We start from the raw sequence: 22688 nt of genomic DNA, 5'->3' as shown, positions 1-22688 counted from the left end.
ATATGTGCATTCAGAGACTCCTAATAGATGTTTGGCTGCATCTACCTGCAAAACCCATCACAGTCTTTATCCTTGTCCTGTGTTTTCGTAAGCATTGTGTTTTTTTTCTTCTTTTTAACATGTGAGACATGTTTTATATAACTATTGTATCTGTTGTATGACTGTATGACACATTTTTTCCAGTACCTGTTTTCAAAGCTATTCCAAAGTAGCTTTTCCAAGAATAGACTCTTACAATCCCCTGGTGAGCAAGCCAAAGGCGACAGTAACTGCCTAAGATGACGTTCAGTCTTTATAGGAGAGCTGAGAGAGCTCATGGCATGTTTAAACTAATTTACACATACAAACTTACATGCACATAGAAATATTAAAGGAATAGTCTACTCATTTTCAATATTAAACTATGTTATTACCTTAACTAAGAAGAGTTGATACATCCCTCTATCATCTGTGTGCGTGCACGTAAGCGCTGGAGCGCGCTGCGACACTTCGATAGCATTTAGCTTAGCCCCATTCATTCAATGGTACCACTCAGAGATAAAGTTAGAAGTGACCAAACACATCAACGTTTTTCCTATTTAAGACCAGTAGTTATACGAGCAAGTTTGGTGGTACAAAATAAAACGTAGCGCTTTTCTAAGCGTATTTAAAAGATGAACTATATTTTATGGCGTAATAGCACTTATGGGAGTACTTCAACTCGGCGCAGTAACACTCTCCCTCTCCCATTATGAGAGGGAGAAGGGGAGCGGATTTTTCAGGCGAGTTGAAGTACTCCCAAAAGTGCTATTACGCCATAAAATATAGTTCCTCTTTTAAATCCGCTTAGAAAAGCGCTACGTTTTATTTTGTACCACCAAACTTGCTCGTATAACTACTCATCTTAAATAGGAAAAACGTTGATGTGTTTGGTCACTTCTAACTTTATCTCTGAGTGGTACCATTGAATGAATGGGGCTAAGCTAAATGCTATCGAAGTGTCGCAGCGCGCTCCAGCGCTTACGTGCACGCACACAGATGACAGAGGGATGTATCAACAATTCTTAGTTAAGGTAATAACATAGTTTAATATTGAAAATGAGTAGACTATTCCTTTAATGAATGAGGTTAAGTGAGGAGTATGGTGGTTGTGGCAGTAGGAGGCATGCAGGTGGGGATTATTGCTGATGTTGGATGTGATCCTCTGATGCAGATGGAGCACAGCTGGGGGGTTGACGGTGGGCCAGGGTTTGATCAGGGCATTACAGAATAGTGATGAGGGGAACTGTCGGAAGTTTAGGACTAAATCCGATACACACATAAAATCTAATTATTGCACAATAAAACATTTTTTGGTTAAAAACATACCTAACACATACCTTAAAAACTTTGAACATTAGATACTTGACACCTACTTTTAATTAATAGGTTAATTAAAGTAGTTATTTCAAAAACATTCAGGGCAATTCTACCAAAGGGAAGTATGTTAAAATAAGCTGGAAAGGATGTCTCCTTATTGCATCACCGGAAGATTTTCGCCTTCACCATCACATTCTGTTGAGAAATCCACCAAGGAACATTTTCCCACAAGTGTTCTGGAACAATGTGGACGTACAATATGCACACGACACGTACCGGCACACACTGAACTATTTGAAAAGTTGTGCACCTTTATGTGAAGCTGTCCAGTGAGCTGTAGGAAGGCTCCTTTCTGCAGCGCTTCGGCATTACAAATGTGAAGGAACTTGAAAAGGAAGACAAATTGTTTGGAAACCTGTCGCCAGGATCATTCCCCGTCTGCTTCAGATATACTTCCTTTCGTGTCTTTTGTATCCGCAGCCCTTTTCCATATTAATGAGAACACGCTCGCACATTAGCCGAGCATTAATACACGCTGTCATGTTCTGTCGGCTGCTGCAGTCATCTAATTTACATCCCAAGCACAGCTGAGACGGTTCTTAACTGTTGGAGGTGTAGCTCAGTTGTAGCACTGTCCTCGGCTGAACCCTTTTACCCCAAATGAATTCCACTACAGTGAGGAAGAATTCAGCCCTCGATGGAGCCGCTCACACACATGGATGCACAAATTCAGCCAACCTTGGTCCTCGTGGCCTTTATGAAAGGATGTCTTGCTCTTGTGGATGAGCCTACAAGATTAATGGTTTATAATATCGTTCCTGAAGGAAAGGGAGATTTGTACGCGGTCAAGAATGACTGTGGAATGAATATGAGAGCACAGTGTGAATGGAGTGTGTAAGATATACAGCATTGAGAGAAACTAAAACTAATATGTCTGGCATGTTTAAAGGTGCATTGTGTAACTTTTAGAAGGATCTCTTGACAGAAGTGCAATATGATATTCATAACTATATTTTAAGTGGTGCATAATGAACTGTATTGTTTTTATTACTTTCGAATGAGCAGTTTTTATCTCTATACATTGCTGGTCTCCTTACATGGCAGTCACCACCATGTTTCTACAGTAGCCCTAAATGGACAAACTGATCTACAGAGCGCATTTCGTCCCTACGTTGTCTCAGACCAAGACATGTTTGTCCTGTCGTGGCTACCATATGCGTTTTGAAATTGAAGGGTGAGCTGTTGGTTGCAATTCACTATTTAACCAATAGATGCCGCTAAACTGTACACACACCACCTTTAAAGGGATAGTTCACCCAAAAATGACAATTCTGTCATCATTTACTCACTCTCATGTTGTTACAAACCGGCATACATTTCTTTGTTCTGCTAAACACAAAAGAAGATATTTTGAGAAATGTTTGTAACCAAACCATTTGTGAACCCCATTTACTTCCATAGTATTTGTTTTTCCTACTATGGAAGTGAATGGGGTTTAATAACTGTAAAAACATGCATCTGCGCGCGCGCGCGCACGCGCACACACACACACACACACACACACACACACACACACACACACACACACACACACGTGCGCACGTTCTGGTTTCCATGTTTTTTGGGGACATTCCATAGACGTAATGCATTTTATTCTGTACAAACTGTATATTCTATTCCCCTTACCTGCCCCATTCCCTAACCCCAACCATCACAGGAAACTGTCTGATACCTTAGATTTTCAAGAAACATCATTCTGTTTGATTTTTTAGCTTGTTTCCTCATGGGGACATCAAAATGTCCCCACAAGGTCACAAAAATACTGGTATTCCTATCTTTGTGGGGACAATTGGTCCCCCCAACGTGATAATTACCCGGCCGCGCATACATACTATAGAAAAATGCATTAGTTTAGTGCTGTTGCTGAAGGTTACACATGTCAAGCAGTGGTGCTCTCAGAGGTGCCTTTTTAAACACATTGGTCCAGCCGAACGCGATCATATTTTAAACACAATCATATTTTAAACATGAGGGACGTGTTGCTACAACTCATTGAAATGCATATCATAAACAGGATTAATACCTATTGATCTGACTTCGGACAGAGCGCAGCTCTCTGCACGTACGCAAGAGTGAGAGAGGCGATATGCAGCGGGTCATATTTTAAACAAAAAGTTAAGTTTGCCTCAGCTTGCATGAAACGCATTAAACTGAACAAATACATAAGGATTACTACTTTAGTTTATGTTTAGACTTCGGACAGATGCGAGAGCGCGTGCACGTGAGACAGAGAGAAGCGCAGCTGCTCATGACGTGCTGGATTTAGGTGCTAAAAGGAGTGCAAGACTCGCGCATTAAGTGCAGGTATGTGCAAGAAGGAATTCACTTTTTACATGCTCTCCACGTAAAGTGAAGCCCACAAACCCTCATGCGAGGAAAAGCATGCAATGTGGATGTTAATGTAAAACTATGATAATAATAATAACCATTCGCCAACTATCGTCATAACTATCACCATGAAAGCCTGCCATTAGTGATATGTCTGAAGATCGTCGATACACGATACTATCGTTTATCGGCACAAACCTAAACAGGGTCCACAAACCCCATTTCATTTGGTAATGATGACAGAATTTAAGTTTTTAGGTTAATTATCCCATTAAAATAACTTATACATAAACACACACACACACACACACACAGATAAACTTACAAGCACAGATACAGTATTGACTTGCTTTCTTGCCATCAAGCTTTTTTCTCTTTTTCTCTGTTTCTTCTTCAGTACCCTGCTCTGTTATTTCTGCAATATTGCATGGGCCTGTTGAATGCTGGTTTATATATAAAAGCCTGTTGCTTGACACTATAGGATGAATAGCAGATTGCTAGCTTCTATAGATAACATCAGTATGGTGGAGGACATTAAACACTCGCACCTGCTTTTGTGAAGGGACTATTAGACCGTCTGATGCAGTCTGGATTGATTTAGAAATGCTGGTGAACCGCAGGGGAGTTGTTTTCTAATCTCTCTTTTCCTCTCATTTTAAAGGAGTGCTGGTTTACTTTGTCACATTATCAACTTTGATTAGTGTGTTATTTTCTGTTTGAGCTTAAAAAAGGTCTGCGAAGTTACAGTACAAAGCTTACATCCTACTCCAAAGGGAGATACATTCTCTAAAAGAAAACACTACAACAACAATCCATTTGTTTGAACTACAGTGAACCCCCAGTATCCTCATATTCAGTGACTCAATTCATGAATATTCCTAGATTGGTTTCAGGCCTCATACCTACAGTATAGAATGTGAAAATGAATCAGATACATGCATTCGCGTTTGCAGTGTAGAGAGAAAAAAATGGATATAGTCAGAGATCTGCAGTGCAAGACCTGGTTGAGCATCTTTAATGTGCGTTTAACGTGTTGTCGTTGAAAAACATAGTTTTTCCTACCCCGTTTCTAAACCCACTGTGTTCTGCCTTCATGAAATGGTCAAATGTTTTTGCTGCGGGTTCACTTTTTACAGTTTCGTAAGCCACTTTTTACCCCTCGTGCGGCTGGTGACAAAGATTCGTCCACACATGTTCTATGACGAGATATCTAAGAGTGTTTCATTATGTAGGCATTGCCGCTATAGATTTCATCGGACCCATGTGCGTTGTTTACTGGTCTGACTAGTGGCTAAAACAAACTTGCGACAAACACCTCATCAAAAATAACAAATGTTTTGGTTTCCTTAAGACAGGGGGAGATAATTTAATGAACTATAAAACGTGCCGAGAGCATTCGGTTAATATCAGTATCTAATTTTTGACGAAGGTGATGTGCATCGACTTTTGCATCTGAGCTCTTCATATATTTTTTATATACTGTGATCCACTGTACAATCAATTAAAGGAAAGTGTCAAAATACAGACAAACTTATTAGAAGAGAGAGATACTGTAAAGTAATAAGAAAGAGCAGTTTTATAAAAGGCGTTTAGCAAAGTGTCATACAGTGTTGTACTTTTCTGTCTCCGTTTTGGGTGCATTCTGAACAAAACCTTTCTTTCTGTGACAGCAATGTTTTTCTGTGTTTTTATTGTGAGCCTGTGTCCACTGAGTCTGTACCTTCTCAAGGTGGTTGTGAATTATTTATCTGTCTCTGTTCTAGTCCACTATGTCTTTTTAGGGCCAGGTAGGTTTTGCATAGGTAATATGATTTCTTGAAATTGTTTTCATGTCATCAGTTTTACATCAATTTCTTTCTTTCTTTCTCACACAGGTACATATCTCTCCCTAACGGGGTGCTGCAGGTTCTAGGAGTCACTAAGGAAGATGAAGGCATGTACCGCTGTGTGGCCTTCAACACTGCCAGCAAGCGCTTTAGCCAAGATGCATCTCTCACAGTCAGTTCAGGTAGCATAAAAACCTGTAGCCGTTTAACCTTAAACATCATAGACAACCTTTGTTTACTCAGCCTGACTCATACATTTATGGCTGTAAGGTCACTGAGTGCATGCCTACTGTAGGAGAATTTATTGTGCACTTTATGAAAAGAGACACATACAGTACTGTTCTTTTATATGATTTTGTATTTTGTGGCTGTGGTATTCATGCATCATGCGATTATAAATAGTGGTGGCTTTTTATTCCAAGTCTTTTAAAGGCAAAATATAGTTATATGTAAAAATGGACTAAAGCAAAGTTTGAATGTCTGCAGTGGCACTATTGGTAGTGTGTGTGTTTATATAAGTGCCCTCTGCAGAGGTGCTTTGTGTTGCAGGCGGAATTGATTTCCTTCAGTCCTTTAGGCTGCTGGGCTGATGAAATTGAGGGGGAGGTTGGGAGGGAGTGGTGCCACGAGGAGAGATGGAGATAAAAACAGAGAGATGGAAGAGAAGAATGAGATGAGGAACAAAGACAGAAAGCTAGAGAGATAAAGAATAAAATCAAATAAAAGGGAGAGTGGGAAGACGCAGGAGACCGATCTGTAACACTGTGAAGGCAGTCATGTATTCCCTCACATACACCTCTTAAGAGACAAATATCCCTCATGACCTTTATTCGTTTTCATTAAGCTCTTATGTTATCAGGTACAAGCCTGAATGATCGTCTGTGTGTACGCTTTCTGTTGCAAACGTTCTGTTATTATTAGTTTTTCTAATTGTTCCACGTTCATCTTTTACCTTTATTTCTTTCAACCCTTAGATTTTTATCAACCCATGATGATGTTTTTCTTTCTTTTTTCAAACTACAAGCAGAGTTTTTCATGAAGGAAAACACAATGGGCTAAGTTGAATTTCTTAGCATGAGAGAGAGAAGAGAATAGAGACAGAAAAAGCGTGAGAGGGAGAGAAAGAGATACAAAGAGATGCATACTGTAGTACAGTACAGACCGTCTCATTTTAAGTTCTCTTTGTGGACTTCGACGGCTGCGACCTCCAAATAACGAGTACTCACCTTTGAATTGGGACACAGCTTATATGTCAGCGTTCCCACGGGTTCTAGAAATCCTTGAAAATATACATACATAGATAGTTTCCTGGAAAAGTTTTCTGGAAAAAAATATATTGTATTCCCTGTGTAGTGTAGGATAATATCATAAAAATTCTAGACTTTTTAAGCACACGTGCTAAACTGTTCGCTTTAAAGCAGGGATGTGGAATTCGTTGCCTTTAACTGTGCGAGAGAGTATTACATTGCAACAGTTTAAATTTAACCTTAAAAAGTGGTTGAAAAATGGGCAGTTTTGTAATCATTAGCACAAAAATTGGTAAATTGGGTTATAGCAGGTAAATTTTAATAGTTGTAAATACTGCAGTTAGTGCATTTGTTGAGACGATATTTTTATAGGTGTTTTATTTGTATTTTGTACTGTGAGTGGACTTATTGGTAGAAATGTTTATTGTACACTGTATTAACTTGTTGTCACTTTGCCGCTGTCCAGGGACTACAGATGAAAATTAGCTTGAAGCTATTTCTGGTCTGTGCAACACATTTGTTGTGCAATGTCCCTGTCAAATAAACAATAAATAAAAAATAAATGCTTATATCTTCTGTATGCGAATGTTGATTCATACCAAAATGCGTTTTTGCATAGTTGTGTTTGACACATGAAAACGTCTTGGTTATGTATGTAACTGTTGTTCCCTGAGAAGGGAACGAGACACTGCTTCTTCCTTGCCATACTTCCTGCGTCCCTGAAACGCCATCTTTGGCAAAATTTCAGATAGCGATATACTTCCTGGCTCCCGCGTCACCCTGTCTTTGTAGTTAAGCCTCACCATTGCTTGAATTTGATATACACATTCAGACGCACTAACTCCTGGAGGCGTCCCCAAAGTTTCACCGCAGTGACACAGCGCGAGTTCACTTGAAAGGGAACTGTAACAATGTATCTTAAAAGATTACACAATGTAACCTCTCACTTAAAAATGTGTCCCCACATTTAGTCCTTAAATTTGAGGGTATTGGATCCTTTAATCTGAAGTTAACTAAGGTGTGGGAACCATGATATGTGACACAAAATTATAATCTGACATATTTCCATAGGTCTGTCTCAGGAGAGCGAGGTGGTGATTGTTGCTCCACCACGAAACTCTACGGTGGTCATGGGTCGGCCGGCTGTGATGGAGTGCATGGCTCAGGGTGAGCCCAAACCGTTTGTTTCGTGGATCAGACAGGGTAAGGCACAAAGATATATAGCACACACACACATTATCTCCATTCATACCCTAGCTTACTGTAGCAATCAGCCAGGGCTGCAGGTCTGATGGAGGGGTGTCAGAGATCTAGCTGAAAGCTTGAAGGTTCCTGTTAAATCAATAAGTTGAACGTTACTTGTAAACCGAGCCTGAAACTGACCCATAACAATGTGAAGACTGAACACCACTCAAACTCAAAACTGTTTACTTTCTCACTGAACTTGGAGAGCCGTGTGCATAGACACACAACTGGCTTTAAAGTTTTGAAACAAAGATGCCAACGTGCGTGTGCACAAAAAGAGTTAAATCTAAATATTATAATTTATTTTTTAAACACAAACTCTTAAAAGACCAGAAGTTATAAATAAACAAGTGACCTGTGCCCAGCAAAAATCTGGCCTGTTTGTTGGCAGACATTTAGTAGATTTAAACGCTCATAAAATATCCATGAACAATCATCGCTGCGCCCTTGGGTAAGTGCCTGATGACAAATGTAATGAGCGTTGCGGGTACTGTCTGAACTTTGAGTGCCTGCGATGATCTAAACAAACCACACAAATTTCAATGACTGTATACAGTATGTTTGCTTTAAAGACACGTGGGTCTGCTGCAGCAAATACCCCAATTACCCACCCAACCTATCACTCTGTTCATTCATATTCATTAAAGACCCTATTTGTTCCTCTTTATCCCTCAAATTGACCCACAGGCTGTATAGCAGAGAGAATTATTCTCATTAGGTTCCATAAAAAATTTACAATATCTTGTAAATCGCGTACGGAGTGTCTCTTTCTTTGTTTGTGTGCTAATACAGCAAGTGCAGACAGTCAGGATCTAGAAATCATTAATGCACAACATAGATCACTCAGTGCTGTACTGACCTCAGCTGGTTAGTGATGTACATTGCACACCATTATGCTCCTATACGTTGTTTAATTGTGAACATAAAAGTCTCATATGATTGTAGTACATCTAGCTACGATATTATTTGTGGTTTGTTTTCTTCCTCTTCTATAGATTGTCGCTTTAAGAAACGTCTACAATAGATGTTGATTTTATTCTTGTTTTACATGAGTGTTTTTCATAATTTTGCTCTGTTTGTACACACCCACTCCTCTGGGATGTATAGATGGGAAGCCTATAGCTACAGATGTGGTTGTCTTGGCAACCAACCTAGTAATTCCTGACACCCGCAGCCACCATGCTGGAGTGTATGTGTGTCGTGCCAACAAACCCAAGACCAGAGATTTCATCTCGGCCCCTGCTGAGCTTCGAGTACTAGGTAACTGTGCATGTGTGTATTTGCCTTTTTATAAAACAGAGCTTCCATATTCATTCAGATGTGTTGTGGGAATATGTGTACACGTATTACTTCAGCACAATAATATTTCTGACACAAAAAATGATTGGGTATTGTACATTTCATTTTTAGCTGGGTGAAAAACCTTGTCACCCATTGTCGTGGGTAAAATCAATAAGCTTTCAGATGAAAAGAAACAAAGATTGTCACTGACCTACAGAGATCAAGGAAAGGATATAGAAAATATATGTATATGACACACAGTTGCAAAGAAACTATAACAACATAGAACAAATGGTTGTGTGAACCCTCCTGTGATGGTACTGTAATACTGTGGTATACTTTGAAGGACCTTACAGTAGCTTTAAAGGCAGTCCAAACAAAGTCTGAGGATGCTGCTATAGACAATTTCAGCAGCAACAACATAACAAAACGGCTTTTGTGGACTACACACAACTTTCGGTAGACTTCCACATAGAATCAATAACCACAAAATCACAGTTTCTGTTTATTTCTGATAACAAGGACAATAAATGACAAGTACATTACCTTTGTTCATATATACTATCTAACATGTATACACTATTACATGTATACATTAATCCTTGAATTTTTGCTTGGCTGCCAAACCTCTCCATGCTCGTCATCTCCCCTCGTCTTTCGAAAACCAAAACTTTTTATATGCAAGGTATTTGTTTTAGAGATCAGTTTAGCCACTAGCCAGACCAATAAATAAATATAGACCGGAAATTCACTTCAACGCATGTGTGTCCGATAAAACCCTTTATAAAAGAAACAACATGCATTTTCTGTAATTTTATTCAATTACAGATCATGTCATTGTGTCCTGAACTATCACATGCTGCTTATTTACAGCAAGGACTGCTGTGTGATTGTTACATTACCTAATACATTTTAATGAGTCAAGCTGATAAGGTTCATAATGTGCCACTGATCAGTGAACACTAAAAGGCCCTGTATATGTGTACATCAGGTAATAAGATGCATTTTGATCGATTGGATCTCAAGTGGTTGAAAGCGTCTGAACAGTCACAAAGACCGACATACGATATATATACGAGCTCTTTTTTTCATCAGCCCTGATATCTAGCAGGTTCGGGTCTAAGAGTTTAACGTGTGCCTCGGACACGGGTCGAGTATAATTATAGCGGCATCAGGTCTCGGGTAATTAAAAAAATGAATGTGTTTTTGCCGATAAGACCAGAGAAGACTCAAACTATCTCGGGTGTGTGCATCGAGTCCTTTTCTGTCCCCTCCTCTGTTTGCCAAAGAGGCTTGCAATATTGTGTGGCTGTTGGTGGTAAGTTAATTTTCGTGTGGCCAGACCCGTCAATCAATTTTGAATGCACATTTTAGCGGTTACCTTGGTGTCGTCGGTGTCTTTCTGCCTGACTGATGCGTGCGAGTTAGCAGACTGGACACGTCGATGCCGTTTACATTCAGGTCTAGTCGGGTTTAAAAAATTGCCACTGGGTCGGGTTCAACTCGGGTCTAATTTTCTCTGGTTTGTCTCGGCTCAGCTTTCTTTTAAAATAAATGATTTATGCATTTCGGGGTCATTGGGGTCAGGTACATTTCTTTGGACCTAATGCTGGGTACACACAATCCGACAATCCTAGCTACTGTATGTCCCGATTATCTTGATGGTTCTACAGATTATTTTATCAGATTTTCCCTTGGTGTGAGGTGTGTTAAGAGTGTCCGATTGGAAGAACGTCCTAGCCGTCCTGATTGCGAATCTTAACCTCCTAAGACCTCGATGTTCACATATCTGGACATTACATTTTTTTGTTGTTTGGACCATAATAATTTATTCTGTGTAACTGGAACCTGTTGTACACAAACATTGACAAATACACTGCTTCATGTTCTAAGAAAAATATTTGGTTATTATATTTATTGGTTCTTCCTAACCCCAAAATAGCTGGTAGAAATCTGAAAAAAGACAAACCAAAACTCGGGTCTTAGGAGGTTAAATATTAAACATGTTTAATATTTACGATTAGAAATCCTGATCTTTGGGGGTAACCCAGAGGACAAACGCGCGCACACTCTTAAGATTATTACGTTAGATTATAATATCCAATCAGAAAGCGAGATGATGGAAGACGTAAGCAGTCATGATGCAGCACAAAGTGAAGTTGATGCACAGTGAACTTGCACAGACCTTTTCTCGCTGTCTCCACAACTTAACCTAAACCCTTTCTGGTTGAAAATCTGTTTGTGTGTGGTGTGCTGTCTTTGACACATCATGGCACACCACACACTATAGGAGCAAAACGGTTAAATCAAGTATTTTTTATCCTCATGTTTGTGGTCTACCACATTTTGAAAATCTTATAAGATGTAACAAATCTTTTGGTGTGTAACCAGCATAATAAGACTTTTACTAAAAATACAAGCAGCGGTACTCTCTCATAATATTAGTGCGCATCAACTTAAATCTGTAATTTCTCCCACATGTGTTTGAACATCTCACCCATACACCATACCCTCTAAGTAATCAGGACAGAAGCGGTCGAAAGTGGACAAAAGAGACAGATTTAAAACACGGACTTGTGTTCTGATCGACCAAAAACGCATCTTAATAGCAGGTATAAACAAGATGTAAGACATGACATCTTTTTTGTAGTGCCGGTACAGATGGTAGAATAGCAGATGGTTGGCTTCAGCAGCTCAAAACTATCTTCAGTTTAGTTTATTCACTACACATAAGTAGAGTGCATACAGTAAAATAGGTTGCCAGATCAGCGATGATTTAAGGCTGGTGTACTAATAGTGCTCAAGGGCACCTTGGGAATAAATTTCATTAAGTACCAAGATATTTTAGCTTAAAAATCTGCTCCTGCCAGGTGGTTGAAACATAAACAAACATTTTAATAAGAAACAAGTAAATGAAAGACAGTGAAGGATCATGATGTTCTGTGTGGAGATACAATATTACAACAAATTGCTACATGCTTTTACTATATTACTTGCTAGATAGCAGATAACAGTCTACAGTATGTTTAAATATTAGTTTTATATGCAACAATAGAACTATACAATGCAATCCTCTTTCCAGTAGGAATTCAGTAATATTTGAGTTGATTATGCATAATGTCATTGGGATTCTGAATATAATTTAAACTATTTCTCACTGTCATTTTTCAGCTTATGATCAAATTTCTCTCTTAGTTCATCTTGATATGGCTTTATTGGCATGACTGTAGTTACATGCAATATCCTCTTCGGTTTATTTCACCAGCTCCACCGGTCATCCTTCAGCCTCCAGAGGCAGTGTCTCTGTCTCGGGGGAATACGGCTCGCTTTGTGTGTAACAGTTCTGGTGACCCTCCCCCTGCCCTGCGCTGGTTAAAGAATGGAGAACCGGTCCAGTCCAATGCCAGAGTAAAGACTCAGAACACTGGAGTTCTGCTCATTAACCAGCTGCGGCTGGACGATGCAGGCTACTACCAATGCATTGCTGCCAACAGCCTGGGCACGGCCTGCGCCACTGCCAAGCTCTCCGTCATTGTGAGAGAGGGGTTGCCAAGCCCCCCACGTCACGTGTTGGCCACACCCCACTCAAGCACGTCTGCACTGCTCACCTGGGAACCACCTGAACACAACAGTGACCAGATAATCGGCTTTTCTGTGCACTATCAGCGGACGGCAGGTGAGAGCGTATTTCATAGCGCTTTTGCAGTTTTGATCTGCTTTCCTGTAGCTTAACTGGTAGAGCATTGGGTTAGCGGCGAAAGCTGTTAGCAGGGTAGCAGCAAAAAGGTAATTGATTTGGGTCAGGGCACACAATAATAATATATGCTCTATGAATTGCTTTGGATAAATGTGGCTGCCAAATGCATAAATATACAAATGTAAATTTGGTGTTTTATGAAAATTCTTCAAACTTTCTTTAAGCTCTTTCTTCTTTTCTTTACTAACTGCTTCCCTGTCTGACCACCAACATGTATCATTAAAGATGAGTCTTATGCAGAAAATACTGTTTTGTTAGTTTGCAAAGAGCAGTAGCTCTGCTTCAAACTAGCAAGCACATTGAATAAACTCAGATTGTTAGTGATGGGAAAAGCTTTATAAGAGGTCCTTATATCCAAATATTATTACATAGCAATCTTTTTTGTAAGATGTTTTTTTGTTTTTAAAATCAAATTAACTTTTTTTATTTGTACCAGAACTTGACTTGGCTATTTGTCACACTTTTTGCTTAAGTTAATATTTAAGCGCTATATATTGCATAAGTATAAGCCATGGGTTCAATCCCAGGGTACATACTAATAAAAAATGTAAACTATGTAATGCACTGTCACTTTGGATAAAAGCGTCTGTCAAATGCAGCACTTTTCAGTTCGGGCAGCCCACCTAAGCTGGGATACCCTACCACCTTAACAAGGTCGTCCAAAAAAAAATCGCTGCACAAAAGGCCGTCAAGTGCATCTCGGAGAATAGCGTGGATGCGCTTCACACTGCGAGCGGGCACGCGCCACATGGCCAAAATGAGAGAAAGACATGGTCCGTCAATGTCTGGAGGTTCCCTTTCAGTCGGTCACTACGACGTCACGTCGTGACCGACGAATTGGGAACTCGCTTAGAGAGACCAATCTGCTTCGAATACTACTGAAACGCCAATGAACTTGGCATTGAGATATTTGCATAATGCTGGCGCCGCCCCGCCAGGTGCGTATATAAGCAGCAGGTGCAAATAGGGAAATTAGCTTTTTTTCGCTTCGAAAGCCGGCAGTATCTGCTACTGAGAAGCTACTTTACTCTGTTGGGATTCAATTGCTGAAGTTGGTTGGACTGGCAGTACCACAGCGAACGCTTCGCTTATTCCACAGCTCTACATCTGTTTGTTTGTTTTGAGTTTAGTGTGTGCGTTGCCTTTCCCTGTGCGCATCATCAACTGAGCATCTGAGTGAATTTCCCTAAAAGAGAGATACGAGAGCTTTGTGCCTTGTTAAAGGCAGCCACTCTCTCGTATATCCGGAGATCAGCGTCCTTTTCAGGATGGCTTTTCGTCCGTGCGATCTTGGGTGCGGCAAGTACATGGGTCCGAAGGACGGTCACGAGCGTTGTCTTTCGTGCTTGGGCATCGAGCACGCTGAGGCAGCGTTTGCTGGGGGTAAGTGTTCTCACTGCGAGAACATGTCCATTGTGGATTTGCGGAGACGGTTGTCTTTCCTTCGAGAAAAACGCAACCCTCGTCATGCGAGTGCTGAGCGATCTCAAAAGACGACCTCCGCATCACTGTGCTGAGCCGTTCGGGGGATTCTTCCTCCTGCTCTCAGCCTCCTCATCCACAGCCGGTTGATGTGCCAATGGAGACTTCAGCGTCGTGTGCTACGATGTCTCTAGAATCTGTTGTGCCGTCCTCTGAATTCACAGAAGCCGCAGCATCCGAGGGTGGGCCTTCTCCCCCTGACGTGGACCACGACGCCCTTCCTCCCTCTGGTCGGGTAGGGACGCCGGAGTTCGATCCAGAGATGGTGGCCATGCTCGCTCGAGCGGCGGAGACCGTAGGGTTAGAGTGGGTTAACCCCCCTCAGCCCGAGCCGTCCCGCCTGGATGATTGGTTCTTTGGAGCTGCCCGGGTTTCACAACCCTCTCCGCCGGTACCATTCTTCCCCGAGGTGCACGAGGAGCTGACTAGAACCTGGAAGACGCCGTTTTCTACCAGATTACGGCCGTTTCAGCCCTCCCCCCTCACCTCCCTCACCAGCGGAGCCGCTAAGGGTTATACGGGGATCCCCCCCGTGGAGCATGCGGTCGCGATGCAACTGTGTCCGGCCACCGCTCCCTCCTGGAAGGACCGGCCAACCCTCCCCTCTCGTGCTTGCAGACAGTCGTCCGGTTTAACTGGCGCTGCCCACCAGGCATGTGGAGAGGCGGCTTCAGCCCTGCACGCAATGGCGTTGCTGCAGATTCACCAAGCGAAGGCCTTGAGGGATCTGCACGAGGGAGGACACGACTCGCCTGTCCTTTCGGAGCTCCGGGCTGCCGCTGATCTGGCTCTTCGCGCAACGAAGGTGACAGCGCAGGCGATTGGTCGTGCCATGTCCACGATGGTGGTCCAGGAACGCCACTTATGGCTATGTCTGGCGGACATGTCGGATGCGGAGAAGAACAAGTTCTTGGACGCTCCAGTGTCCCAGGCTGGTCTTTTCGGTGAGTCGGTGGAGTCTTTCGCCCAGCAGTTCTCCGCCGCCCAGAAGCAGACGGAGGCGATCGCTCAGATCATGCCCCGGCGCAAGCGACCTGCATCTCGCCCTCCAGCGCCGGCTGCCCCGTCTGCTCCTCGCCGAGGGCGCCCTCCGGCGGCTGCCTCCACCCCCCCGCTAGAACATCTTCCAGGCCACGGAGGGGGAACAGCCGTCGGCAGCCCGCCCCACCCGCTTCCCGTGGCAAACGGAAATCAAAGCGGCCCTGAGACGGGCGACCTGGATTTGGATGGGATCACTCTACGGGAGACGGTGATGGCACCGCTCCCTCCACCGGTAGAGGGCCGTGTGGAGAATCTTTGGTTTCGTTTTGTTTCTGTTCCGCCGGCTTCTCAGCCGGCACCCACAAAACCACAAAAAGAGTGCATTCCTATTCCTTCTCCAGGTCTCCAGAGGATCGAGAGAGATCTGAGCGGGCATTCACATGCTCTTCCTCCCTCTCCTCTATCGCCAGCGGGTGTCCTGAGGAGTCCGAGCTCTCCGCTGAGGAGATTGGACCACCAGCACCCTCATCGGAGTCTGCGCTCTCCGCTGAGGAGACCAGACGACCGTCACCCTCAGCGGGCTCAGGTCAGTGTCACACACACACATACTGTAGATACTTATGCTGTCACAGCAGACGTACCGGCAGTACCACCTGTCTTGCTTCGCCGCCCCACCGCGGGTACACTGGTAGTGCCGTTAATTCCCCTCGTACGGTCCTTGGGGGCTTGGCTTCAGCTTCCCAGCCTGTCTCGTTGGGTTTTACGCACTGTCCGCCTCGGTTACGAAATACAATTCAACCGGCACACACCCAAATTCTCGGGCATTCGTTTCACCACGGTGAAAGCGTCCGATGCACATGTACTGCGTGCAGAGGTCGGAGTCCTGCTGGCAAAGGACGCGATCGAGCTGGTCCCTCCAACCGAGATGAGGTCGGGTTTCTACAGCCCGTATTTCATAGGACCCAAAAAAGGCGGTGGGCTACGACCGATCTTGGATTTGCGCGTTCTGAACAAATCTCTGCAGAGGAGGTCTTTCAGGATGATAACACCGAAGCAAATATTCAATTCCCCCCCAAGATTGGTTTGCGGCAATAGACCTGAAAGACGCGTACTTCCATGTGTCCATTCTCCCTCGTCACAGACCGTTTCTCCGGTTTGCATTCGAGAGCCGGGCATACCAGTACAAAGTTTTACTGTTCGGGCTGTCTCTCTCTCCCCGTGTGTTCACGAAAGTAGTGGAGGCGGCGTTAAAACCCCTCAGAGAGAGCGGTGTTCGCATATTGGCTTACCTCGACCACTGGCTTATAAAAGCGCATTCTCGGCAGACGCTTTGCGAGCACAGAGATTTAACGCTTCGGCATCTCGCCCGTTTGGGTCTTCGGGTCAACTGGGAAAAGAGCAAACTCTGCCCCACGCAGAGGATCTCTTTTCTCGGTATGGAACTGGACTCGATCTATTTATCGGCGCGTTTGACAGAAGAGCCCGTCCAGTCAATTCTGACTTGCCTCGGTTCATTTCGAGGGAAGAATGTGGTCCCGCTGAAACAATTTCAGAAGCTCCTGGGGCATATGGCAGCAGCAGCGGCCGTGACACCGCTCGGACTGCTCCATATGAGACCGCTTCAGCGTTGGCTTAACGATCGAGTCCCGAGGAGAGCGTGGTGCGCCGGCATCCATCGTGTAGCTATTACACCTGCGTGTCGCCTAACATTCCCCCCGTGGTCGTACCCCGCGTTTCTCAGGGCCGGTGTGTCCATGAGACAGGTCTCTCGGCATGCTGTTGTCCACACAGATGCGTCCGACACGGGCTGGGGTGCCACGTACGACGAGCTTACAGCTTCAGGGGTGTGGACAGCACCCCAGTTGCACTGGCATATCAATTGCCGAGAGTTGTGGGCGGTATATCTGGGACTCGTACGCTTCGCTACGGAGCTGCGAGGGAAGGATGTACTAGTACGCACCGACAACACTGCGACCGTTCCGTATATCAACCGTCAAGGCGGTTTGCACTCCCGTCACCTGTCGCATCTCGCTCGTCATCTCCTCCTTTGGAGTCAGAAGCATCTGAGGTCCCTTCGTGCCATTTACATCCCGGGCTCGCTCAATACAGCGGCAGACGCGCTTTCTCGAGCTGCGCGCCCCGGCGAATGGCGACTCCACCCCCAGACGGTCCAGCTAATTTGGAAGAAGTTCGGTCGTGCGCAGATAGATCTGTTTGCGTCGCTGGACGATACCCACTGTCGCCTATTTTATTCACTAACCGAGGGCAGCCTCGGCGTGGACGCATTGGCACACAGCTGGCCTCGGGGGATGCGCAAATATGCATTCCCCCAGTGAGCTTAATCGCACAGACACTGTGCAAAGTCAGGCAGGACGAGGAGAGCCTTTTACTGATCACCCCGTACTGGACGAGCAGGAATTGGTTTCCAGAACTAATGCTCCCCGCGACAGCCCCTCCCTGGCGGATTCCCCTGAGGAAGGACCTTCTTTCTCAAGGAGGGGGCACATTATGGCACCCGCGCCCCGACCTGTGGGATCTCCATGTGTGGTCGTTGAGCGTGCGCAAGGTTTAGGTGATTTACCACAAGTGGTATCTAACACAATCGACGCGGCACGCGCTCCGTCCACAAGACGGGCTTACGCGTTTAAATGGAACCTTTTCGTCACCTGGTGCTCTTCGCAACGCGAGGACCCCAGAGAATGCCCTATTAACATCGTGCTTTTATATCTTCAACATAGGTTAGACGGTAGGCTGTCACCCTCCACCATTAAAGTTGATATTGCTGCTATTTCTGCTCATCACTCACTTATCAACGGCAGATCAGTTGGCCAGCATAATTTGGTTATTAGATTTTTAATCTAACTTCTATTCCTCCCTGGGACCTGTCCATGGTGCTGAAAGCCCTTCAGGCCCCCCCGTTCGAGCCTTTGCAGTCTGCGAGTCTGAAGCTTTTGTCAATGAAAGCTCTGACCCTGCTAGCATTGTTCCTTTGTGAGTATTTTTCCGTGGGGTTAATCCTACCAGCCCACGTTTCCCTTAGCAGAGCACTGCTTTGCTTACACAGCCACGACTGTCTTTATTTTTTATCGTCCACCATTAGCCCTTAAGAGGGGCGGTGGCTTCCGCAGCGTTCCTATCATGCTCAGGTAGGGCGCTTCCCAGTCGCTGGCACTTCTGTGGGGTTAAAGGAACATCTAGTGCCCGGCCTTCTGCCCTATCCTATTTCTCCATTCCCTAAGGGGATTTGGAGGGTTTTTCTGCATACACTGGAAGAGGTCAGCCCCTAGTGGCGTTTTGGTAGGGATTCCCAATTCGTCGGTCACGACGTGACGTCTCCGTTCCCTGAAGGAGGGAACGGAGACGTCACGTCTCGTCGCCACAGGTGCTGCCACCTGCTGTTACGGCCGGTCACACTTTCCGGCTTTCTCAGCGAAAAAGAAGCTAATTAAGCATACTAAGCATAGTTTCTTCAAAATTTAGTTTTATTCGAGTGTTTTAAATAAAAATATTTTCATCATGACGCGTATGCCCCGCCCCTTTGATTACCACGCCCCTGGCCTGCCCACCTGCACAACCCTACCACCTTAACTAACAAATTTTCTGCGGGAAACCCTGCATAAATGTATAGATAATGCTTATTGAACACACATTGACCTTTTTATTAACAATATCTGTATAAAGGCCTTTTAACCAAATATTACATGTGCATAAAATGTAAATTAAAAACCATTTTTAAAAGTTATTTATACATTTTTAAGGGTATAAACTACAGATGCAGCGCTATATTGGCCATAAAGAGACGCTCATGTTCACAAAATACACGCAAGACATTCCCTTAACAGTAAACTCTGATTAACCATGAGATTAAGAGAGTATCTGGCAAACGTGAGAGTCTCATTTATCATAAACCGTTTAGACGCGTCTGCAGCAGGCACTTTTTTGACAAAACACGTGATGCACACAGGTTCACTCGAGGCGCCGAACACATATTTTGAAAATAAGAACCTGCATACATGTTGTGACGAACTTCGCATTGTGTGCCCTCGAAAAAACAGCAACAGTCAATGCTGATATATCCTGTCAATCAAAAGAAAACAGTAAAATGCAATGAATTTGAGCTCTGTGTATAAAAAAATTTAAAGAAACATCACTAGTTTATGTAAGGAATAATTGACGACGGGCCATTGAATTATAAGAAAATAATGCTCTGGTGCCTATTTTTAAGAAATTTGACAAGTTAGGTGTGCAGTTATCAGAAATTAATGCATACCCACGGAACATTTCTCAGCCAATCAGAATACAGCATTCTACAGACCCGTGGTATAATATTCAATACTAAAGGCGGGGTGCATGATCTCTGAAAGCAAATGTTGACATTTGAAATCACCTAAACACAAACACACCTCAATAGATTCTGGACCTTCTTTTGATAGACCCACCCCACACATACGCAACACAGGCAACAATATCGGTTAATATTTTAATCTTCAGAATTTAGTTAATATAACCACCAAACTATTGGTATCGGCAGATATCAGTATGAATAGTCGGCTATCAGATAATACTTCCAAACAGTATAAACATAAACTTTTCACTCAGCCTTATAATAACTAATATATAGCTATGTACATTTCAAGAAACTTTTGTTTAGCTCTAGCTGATTTACATATTGTTGTGCGTAAATATGTATGTTAAATGTTCCTATGCCCTGGCAAAGCTGTTTGAATCATGGATTTGTAGCCCAATACTGAAAACCTTCAGTTTGACAACTAGCCCCGGTCTCTCTTATATGTATTTTTTATGTATTTGAGTACAGGCTTGGACAACATGGAGTATCAGTTTGCGGTGAATAATGACACAACAGAGCTGCATGTAAAGGAACTGCTCCCTCACACGGCCTACACCTTCTATGTAGTAGCCTTTTCGCCAATGGGGGCCAGCCGTCCGTCACAGACCGTTACCATAGAGATGCTAGAGGACGGTAAGTAATAAGTTAACAGCAAAGCTCACTTGTATTTTGCAATAAAAGAGCGTATACATTACTTTTATATGTGTGAGGGCAGCCAGTATGCTAATCCTGTTTAATCAGTGTATTTTAATTAAAGCATCAACATATCATTTCTTTGTCCACCTTAAAAATTCTGTATCGGGCCACTCAAGCAAACAGAATGTAATTTCCTTTAAATATCTATATTTTCTCCATCCTACAGTGCCCAGTGCCTCTCCCCAGTTATCTCTGCTGAGCACCTCTTCCACTGATATCAGAGCCATGTGGCTGCCCCTCTCCTCTCAGCAGAGTCGTGGAGCCATCACACGCTATCGCATTGACTACAGGGCATTGGAGCAGGGTGAGACAGCCCCACCTGTTGACCCTCATGATCTTAAGATCTTTAGTTTAAGGGGTTTACGCGGAAGAGATTGGGTGAATGTGTTAATCCTTCTCAGACATACAAGTGATGTGCAAAAATGGGTTTTGCCTTGAGCATTAGTGTGTACTTAAGTTTGTGTGTTAATCGATGCATGCCATGAATGTCAGTTGCGAAGTTCACATTTGTTTGCCTTTATTTGTTGGCACTAGCAGGTTTGTCTGAGGGTATTCGATCTGAATTACATGCCTGATTGCTTCTGCTCTATTAGAGCTCTGAATGTTTAATGAACAGAATTAAAAGTGGAACAAAAGCCTGATTCGCTCTGATGGGTTGAGAGAGAGAGAGAGAGAGAGAGAGAGAGAGAGAGAGAGAGAGAGAGAGAGAGAGAGAGAGAGAGAGAGAGAGAGAATCAAACTCAATTTAGATTAACATTGTTCATATTTATCAGCCAGCTACAGAAATGATTTCTACTGACATGTGTGTTTTGTTTGATATGTGTGTCTGCATACATGTCTGTCCCACAGCGGATCACATATACTCTGTGGAAGTGGGTGGCAATGAGACACAAGTAACTCTGAGGGATCTAAAACCAAATCAAACATACCAGCTGCGGATAGCCGCAGGAACACGTGCTGGGTTCAGCCAGCCTTCTGAGTGGGCCACACACCACACACCAAACCTTACTCAGGGTGAGTAAAAACATATATGAAAGAAGAGTAAATGTAAGTCAAATCAATATGCAATCATTTGCAAATCCCGTGAATCCATGTTTTATTTACAATAACACATTAAGGGGCGGTTTCCCGGACAGGGCTTAGGCTAATCCAGGACTAGGGCTTATTTATATTAGGTCATTTAAGAAGTTTTTACAAACATACCTTACAAAAAACACTACAGGTGTGCATCTTGAAACGACAAAATGTCGTTAAGTTAGTCAGGAAAAGGTGTTTTTAAATTAAAGCAACTCAAACATAGGGCTGAAACGATTAATCGTGCCAATGCGCGTTTTCTCAATGAATGAATTTGAATGAATTATGGTGAAATCCTGACACATCCCAAAGCCAGGGGGCGCCCTCGTACAGAAACTCCCTTTGTGCCACACATAGACTGTAAAAAAAGATGGACGACGCCTGTTCACTCTCTTCCATTGGTGAAAAGTGAAGCCGCTATTGTCCTGATACTGCGCTGACCAGTGTTGGGGGTAACGCATTACAAGTAACGTGCATTATGTAATAATATTACTTTTCTGAAGTAACGCATTACTTTTTAAATGTACACATTAATATTTGAGTTACTTTTTAAAAAAAGTAATGCGAGTTACATTTTTGGTTTAATAAATTTGAAAAAAATAGCTGCATGCAGCGATTTTGGGGCCAAGCCCCTTATGGCCATTTTTGACATTTGAATTTCAACTTTTTAAACATTGCACAATTCCCATAGTTAAACACTTGCTACACAGTGAATTACTAGAAAACCTGCAAAGCTTTAGCCATTTGAATACAGCATGCCACTTGTACACAGATATCTGTTTGAGTTGTTTAAGGTATAACTGCAGGAATTAACTCCAAATTACAGAACACTGCACAGTCATCTAAAGTTGTACCAGATGGAAAGCAAACCCAGAAAAACGCTCCTTACACGGGAATCGAACCTGAGACCTCAGAATCGACATATGCCAGTATGTCAGTATGTCATATGACATACTGGCATATGTCGATTCTGAGGTCTCAGGTTCGATTCCCGTGTAAGGAGCGTTTTTCTGGGTTTGCTTTCC

At 43.3% G+C, this 22688-nt stretch overlaps 1 protein-coding gene across 1 annotated transcript in view; it reads left to right on the top strand.

The window, feature by feature from the left end:
• The window catches only part of igdcc4 (immunoglobulin superfamily, DCC subclass, member 4), a 154370-nt gene that overhangs the window by 86506 nt on the left and 45176 nt on the right, over positions 1-22688 (top strand). Inside the window, exons 4-10 of the mRNA XM_065267762.2 lie at positions 5601-5734; positions 7871-8002; positions 9152-9304; positions 12591-13001; positions 20362-20526; positions 20756-20893; positions 21439-21603. Coding sequence (XP_065123834.1) covers positions 5601-5734; positions 7871-8002; positions 9152-9304; positions 12591-13001; positions 20362-20526; positions 20756-20893; positions 21439-21603 — 1298 coding nt within the window. The remainder of the gene's footprint in view (positions 1-5600; positions 5735-7870; positions 8003-9151; positions 9305-12590; positions 13002-20361; positions 20527-20755; positions 20894-21438; positions 21604-22688) is intronic.

Source organism: Paramisgurnus dabryanus, chromosome 2, assembly GCF_030506205.2.
Source record: "Paramisgurnus dabryanus chromosome 2, PD_genome_1.1, whole genome shotgun sequence".
NCBI classification, from domain to species: Eukaryota; Metazoa; Chordata; class Actinopteri; order Cypriniformes; family Cobitidae; genus Paramisgurnus; species Paramisgurnus dabryanus.
The sequence above is the reverse complement of the archived record's forward strand: the minus strand, read 5'-3'. Positions and strand labels throughout refer to the sequence as shown.